General features: G+C 44.7%; 1 protein-coding gene across 1 annotated transcript; it reads left to right on the top strand.

Annotated features, from left to right (window-relative positions):
- The first annotated feature begins 2581 nt into the window (after positions 1-2581).
- LOC140897217 (olfactory receptor 11L1-like) lies at positions 2582-3493 on the top strand. The gene has a single exon (XM_073309613.1). The coding sequence runs from the start codon at positions 2594-2596 to the stop codon at positions 3491-3493; it is 900 nt and encodes a 299-aa protein (XP_073165714.1). The 5' UTR covers positions 2582-2593.
- Positions 3494-7088: the final 3595 nt, after the last annotated feature.

Here is a 7088-nt window from a genome sequence, read left to right as displayed (position 1 = left end):
CTGGAGTGTGTGCATGGGTGTGAATGACTTTAGTGTGTAGGAATTTGGTGTGACTGGTTACTGTGTGTGTCACACTTCCCAGGGGTTTCCAGGATTGCGAGGCACCTGGCTACCACTTGCCTTGAGTGTGAAGAAGGCTTGCCTGTACTTGCTGGGGTCAACTGTGTGACCCCAGCAGCCTCTAGCAACTCAGGGCCTCCGCAGACATTGCTCTCCCTTCACGGGCTAGTGATAGGCATTTGCCAACCCACGAGCCCTCCTATCCTCCAACCCCTTTTCCAGTGCACACTCCCCAAATTCACAGCTCCGTGAGTCCCAAAGGGACAGTGCCCACTTACCTCAGATTCATGCTCTGCTCAACACACCGCACCTGGATATATTTACAGTAAAAGCACGAAGAAGTTTATTTAACAAAGAACAGAGACTGAAGAAGAAGCAAGTTTGCAGGTTATTTTGTGTATTTGAAAGCTTTGTTTAATTTTTACAGATGTGGTTTTGTCTAATAAATATGTGTGTGTGTGTGAGAGAGAGAGTTTTGTGCATAATACTTTTGTCTGTGTCCTTAGAAGATAGATGGACCGGTATGTTACACATTTGTGTGTGTATGACTTTGTATGGGTGAGATATTTGTGTGTCCATGTTTGTATAGGTAGGCTAGATTTGGGCATGTGGGTTGGAAGAGTGAGTGTGTGTGTGTGTGTTGGGGGTGGGGGGAGGAATAGGGTGCATTGGCAAATGAACGTATCTGTGTTACATAAAAGACCCAGAAATATATTTAAAATGAGAAATATTAATTAATGAATAGTTCAGTTAGTGCCATGAGTAGCGAACACAAACAGGCTTGGAAGAATTCAGACTGAGGCTGTGTCTACAAGACAAGGACATTTGTGTAGCTATGCTAGTGTAAACCCATGGCAAAGATGCAGTTGACACCAGTGTAAGGGGTTTTTCCGTCAGTGTAGGAACACCACTAGCTACGTTGGCAGAAACAGTCTTGCATCAGCGTAGCTGCCTGAGTTAGGTCTGCATAGCATGTCAGTCACGGGTGTGTTTTTTTCATGCCCCCAACTAATGTAGCTATGACATCCTAACTTCTAAGTTTAGACCAGGCCTTTGGGGAGTGGGGTGTGTGTTGGACATAGATGGAGACGGGTGCTGGATTTGTAGGGTGTATCTGCTTGGGTATATGGCAGAGCTGTTTAGGTGTCTGGGTGAGTGAGGTTTGTTCCTGTGCTTGGCACTGCCATGAATGGTGGGCATACAAGTGATTTCAATGGGAGTTAGGTGGCTAATCAGTGAAGGCAGCTGGAAAATCCCACTAGACACCTGTATGTATCTTTGGGCACCAAAATGTCTGGAAGTTGAAGGTAGACAAATTCCTACATTTTTAATGGGGATAGTAATTAAACATTGGGACAGTTTACCAAGTGTTCTGGTGGATTCTCCATCATGGATAATTTTTAAATGAAGACTGGAATCATTTGGGGGCAGTGCTCTGGCTTGGGTTGTACAGAAGATCAGACTAGATGATCACATTGGTCCCTTCTGGCCTTGGTATCTATGAATCCATATGTCTGAAAATCTCGCCTGACGTGATTTGCATAAGGTCATCCAGGAAAGCAACTGGACACGTGTGGGGACAGAATCCCAGCCTCTTGCCTTGCAGCTTTTCTCAATGGACCATCCACCTGCATCTGCCCCAGTATAATTAAAAGCTGCACAAGTAGGCTAGAATCCCCCTTCTTTCTTGTGGCACTGAGAAGTGGGGCTGGGGAACCCACATCACAGCTTAAACCCTTGTTCGCGTCGCCACATATTACACGAGGGTCTCAGGTCTGGTGGGCACAGTGAACCCAGGACCTCTGGGTTCTGAACCCCTCTGGGCTGAGCTAAAATCCCAAAGGCTGTTAGCTCAGGCTATGGCAGACTCATCCATCTCTGAGGTAAAGTAGGAGCTGGGGAAAATGCACACATCGTATTGTAATTAGGTAGAGCAACAGCAGATACATCCCTCAGTTCTCAGATTCCCAGTGCATTCCCTGGATGTGTCCTACACTCATTATAAATGTCCCAGTTTGGGACAGACAGGCTTCAGGCATGCGGAGAAGCTCAAGTGCTGCTTTGCAACTCCAAACCCCATTCCTGAGTGAAGAGATAGCAGAGACATTGACAATCGTACTGGTGACAATGAGCTGGTATTTAATTGGAGGGCATTAATTTGACACAAGAAGTATCTAGAGTGCATGCAGGGTAAATCTAAGGTACCAGATTCTCACAGAGCATTAGAAATTTTAGCTCTTCATTAATTTATTGATCTACTAAAGAGCACATGCAATTAGATTTTTAACGTCCTATATAATGACTTTTGTGAGGGCAATTTGTCAAAAAACAAAGCCGGTTAGAGCGCTCAGACTCATTATCTATCTATCTATCTATCTATCTATCTATCTATCTATCTATCTCAGTGCCTCTCAGGATTTGGCTCTGCTCTGGAAATCCTCATATTAACATATGTATTTTTTCTCTCATGGATCAAACGGCTGCAAGCACCATGGAAGGGGCTAACCAAACTGAAGTGACTGAGTTCATTCTCATGGGTTTCTCTGCATTCCCGGAGCTGCAGTGGATCCTCTTTGTGATGTTCCTGATCATCTACCTCCTGACAATTGCCACCAACACTTCCATCATTGCCATAGTCAGGAGTTGTCCAAGCCTCCACTGCCCTATGTACGTGTTACTCAGCAACCTCTCTTTCCTGGAGATCTGGTACACCTCAGTGACGGTGCCCAAGATGCTGGCTGGGCTTCTGTTGGGGAACAGGTCAATCTCCGTCCATGGATGCATAACCCAGATGTTTTTCTTCTTCTCCATGGGTTCCACTGAGTTCTTCCTCCTAGCGGTGATGGCGTATGACCGCTACTTGGCCATCTGCCACCCCTTGCGCTACTCCACCATCATGTGTAACATCTTGTGCCTCAAGCTGTCGGTGGTTGCTTGGGTGTCTGGCTTCCTGGCCTCCTCCGTCCTCACCGTGGCCGTGTCCAGGCTGTCGTTCTGTGGACCCAATGAGATTGATCACTTCTTCTGCGACTTTGTCCCCCTGGCCAAGCTTTCCTGCTCAGACACGCATCTCAGCAAGCTCGTGTGCTTCACCCTGACATGGGCCATAGCCGGGAGTTCCTTCCTCCTCACCGCCAGTTCCTACAGCTGTGTCATATGGACAGCATGGCGGATGCCTTCAGAGAGTGGTCTCCAGAAAGCTCTGACCACATGTGGTGCCCACATTGCGGTCACAGGCATATTCTATGGCTCAGCCCTTTCTATGTATGCCCGGCCGCCTGTGATGGAGTCCTCTGACATGGACAAGGTGGTGTCATTCTTCTACTGTGTCCTGACCCCACTGCTGAACCCCATCATATACACCCTACGGAACAACATGGTGAAGGAGGCACTGAGGAAACCAATGACAACCTCAGGATTATTTAGGGCCTAAGGAAGAACTTTCCCCAGGTGGCTTCATTATGTGGAGGGGTACCAGGAACTACATCAATCACAAACCTCGCTGAGGTTGGGTGGGAAGCACCCTTCAGTTAGGATGAGTTCATCAGAAGCCTCCCACCTAAGGCAAAAGGAGGTTGTGATCCTGCCCAGGAGTTTGGACTGAGTGAATGGAGGGTTGATGATGAGTATTGTTTGTGTATTGTGTGTGTGTGTGTGTGTGGAGGGGAAAGAGTCCAGGGGAGAGGGGGAGGGGAATGCAGAACACACAGAAACTCATAACATACAGGAACAGAAAGAGAAGCAGAGGCAAAAAAGCAAGAAAGCCAAGCAGTAGCCCGTGAGCCTATTGAGACCCTGGGAAAAGCTAGAAAGAGAAAGTTTTTGGGTTGGTGTTGACTCAAGAGGTTTGAGGCTGTAAGCTAAGAAACTGGCTTTTTTTGTTGTTCTTGTTTTCTCCTGCATTCAGAGAAGTAGGACTTTGTACCTTCCTTGTAAATAAACAAGATTACATCAAGGAAAATACCAGACTGCAGCAATTCTACTTCCAGCTGTAATGTCTCCAGGGTCCCAAAATGTAACTAGATACTTTTTGATCCAAAAGGGGGCAGAAGTATTTGATGAATGCAAAACAATGTTATTCAATCAATCACTGGTTGGCTCTGTGGATGGTATGAAGTTCCAGACATGGTGTGACTCCTGGTAAACAACAATGCAGGCAAGCCTGGAACTCAAGATGTGGGGGGGCTTATCTGTTTGTACTTCTGGTAGAAGCTGATTTCTACAACAGCCACGTAGGGTAAAATCCTGGATTCACTGATGTCAATAGGAGTTTTACCGTTGATTTCAATTGGGCTAGATTTTCACCCCTCCTGTTTAAGAAGATCTATAATTCCAGATACTGTGTCTGCAGCTGATTGGTAATTTTCCATCAAACCACTTATCGATGGAAAATGAAGTTTCTGGAAAACTTAAATCTTAAACTTAAATCTTCCATAGGAAAATTTTGATTTTGCAAAAATATTCTGATTTTCCTGCTCCAATGCCTTTTTAAATGATCTCTCCACAGTAGATGATTTCACCTAGTGAGACAGAGGGAGCCTTGCACCAGAATAACTCAGATCCCAGTGGCCATGACACTTACCTGATAGGTAGACAATTCTAACCATCAGAGAAGTGACGTTCTGGAATAGCCACACATGGGGAGCAGTGGGGGCAGAAATCCTAACTGGCCTCAAGACTGAGCTTGATAAGTTTATGGAGGGTATGGTCTGTTGGGACTGCCTACAATGGCATGACATATCTGAGGCTATTAGTAGAAAATCTGCCAAACAGCCCGTGATGGGACACTAGATAGGGAGGGCTCTGAGTTACTACAGAGTATTCTTTGGCTGGTTGGTCTCACCCACATGCTCAAGGTCCAACTGATTGCCATATTTGGGGTTGGGAAGGAATTTTCCCCCAGGTCATATTGGCAGAGACTTTTTAGGTGTGTGTGGGGGTCACATTTCTCTGCAGCTTAGGGTATGGCCCATTTGCAGGTTTAAACTAGAGTAAAAGGTGGATTCTCTCTATAACTTATAGTCTCTCTATAACTCTCTGTAAATCATGATGTGAGTGTGACGTTGCAATGCCCTTCTGCCATGTACTTTGGCCAAACTGGACAGTCTCTACGCAAAAGAATAAATGGACACAAAGCAGATGTCAAAAATTCTAACATTCAAAAACCAGTGGGAGAGCATTTTAACATCCCTGGACACTCGATTTCAGACTTAAAAGTGACCATTCTTCAACAAAAAAACTTCAAAAACAGACTTCAATGAGAAACTGCAGAGCTGGAATTCATTTGCAAACTTGACACCATCAAATTAGGCCTGAATAAAGACTGGGAATGGCTGGGTTACTACAAGAAGTAATCTCCCATCAACTGTTGAGTATGGGCCATCCATCTCGTTAGCACTACAAAAAGTAATTTTTACTCTGTTGACATTCACACCTTCTTTTCAACCGTTGGGAATGGGACACATCCACCCTGATTGAATCATTGACCCCCCACTTTGAAAGGCATCCTTTCTTGTGCTGTATATTTATGCCTGCCTACTATAATTTTCACTCCATACATCTGAAGAAGTGGGTCATAGCCCACAAAAACTTATGCTCTAATAAATGTGTTAGACTTTAAGGTGCCACAAGACTCCTCATTGTTGTTGCCCTCCATAGGATTCTATGAAAATATGCTAATAAGTGTGAATATAATGTAACTGGAATATGCTTCATGCAAAAGGTCTCTTATACGGCATCATTACAAAGCTTATAATCTACTGAGTGTGGTCATCCTATTTGTATGTATCATTCTTGTATCTGAAACTAGAAATATGAAATATAACTCTGAGGTCCTAATGTAATTATGCAAAGTGTGGGCCGTTAATGGTGGTTTGGAATCTTAATGGCTCCCATTAACCAGGACAACTGGTTGTAAATGGCTCTGTTTACTTTTAAGACTTCCTGTACACCTGTGTGCTGGCAAGTGGGTAATGAAGTCTTACAGTGACATGTGATCATGTCACCTGAACTGGAATCCATCTTTAACTTGGTGCTTTTCCATTGAGAAGGAGGGGTGGGAACACAGAGGGACAAAGGATTCCTGCCTTGTGCAAAAGATATATAAGGGGGTGGAAAAGAACAAAGGGGGCTCCAGTCATGAGAAATCCCCTAGCTACCACCTGAGCTAGAACAAGGACTGTACCAGGGGAAAGGATTGGACTTAGACTAGGAAGGAGTCCAGTCTGTGAAAGAAGCTTATTGAAACATCTCTGAGGATGAGATTTTATCTGTATTCAGTTTTCTTACTGTATTAGGCTTAGACTTGTGTGTTTTATTTTATTTTGCTTGGTAATTCACTTCATTCTATCTGTTATTAATTGGAATCACTTAAATTCTCCTTTTCTGTATTTAATAAAATCACTTTTTACTTATTAATTAACCCAGGGTAAGTATTAATACCTGCGGAGGGGGCAAACAGCTGTGCATATCTCTCTATCAGCGTTATAGAGGGTGAACAATTTATGAGTTTAGCCTGTATAAGCTTTATACAGGATAAAATGGATTTATTTGGGGTTTGGATCCCATTGGGAGCTGGGTATCTGAATGCTAGAGACAGGAGCACTTCTTAAACTGTTTTCAGTTAAGCCTGCAGCTTGTGGGGGACATGGTTCAGACTTGGATCTGTGTTTGCAGCAGGCAAGCGTGTCTGGCTCAAACAAGGCAAAGTACTGAAGTCCCAAGCTGGCAGGGAAAATGGGCTCATAGGTAGTCTAGGCACATCAGATGACAGTCCAAAAGGGGTTTCTGTGATCCAACCCATCACAGTGAGGATGTCATAAACTCAGCCAGAAGTAAGGGGTGTATTACAGCAGTGGCTGGGTAAGATTCTGCGGCCTGCAATATCCAGGAAGACAGACGAGATGATCTCGATGATCCCTTCTGGCCTTACAGTCTATGAATCTAAAAGATCTGTTCAAATCTGCCCTCCCACTCAGGGATTGTTGGGGTGGAGGGACTTGAACTAGGAGCCTCCCACATCTCAAGTG

The sequence above is a fragment of the Lepidochelys kempii genome, chromosome 13 (assembly GCF_965140285.1).
Source record: "Lepidochelys kempii isolate rLepKem1 chromosome 13, rLepKem1.hap1, whole genome shotgun sequence".
In the NCBI taxonomy this organism is placed as follows: Eukaryota; Metazoa; Chordata; order Testudines; family Cheloniidae; genus Lepidochelys; species Lepidochelys kempii.
Note: the sequence above shows the minus strand (reverse complement) of the source record. Positions and strands in the feature narration are given on the sequence as shown.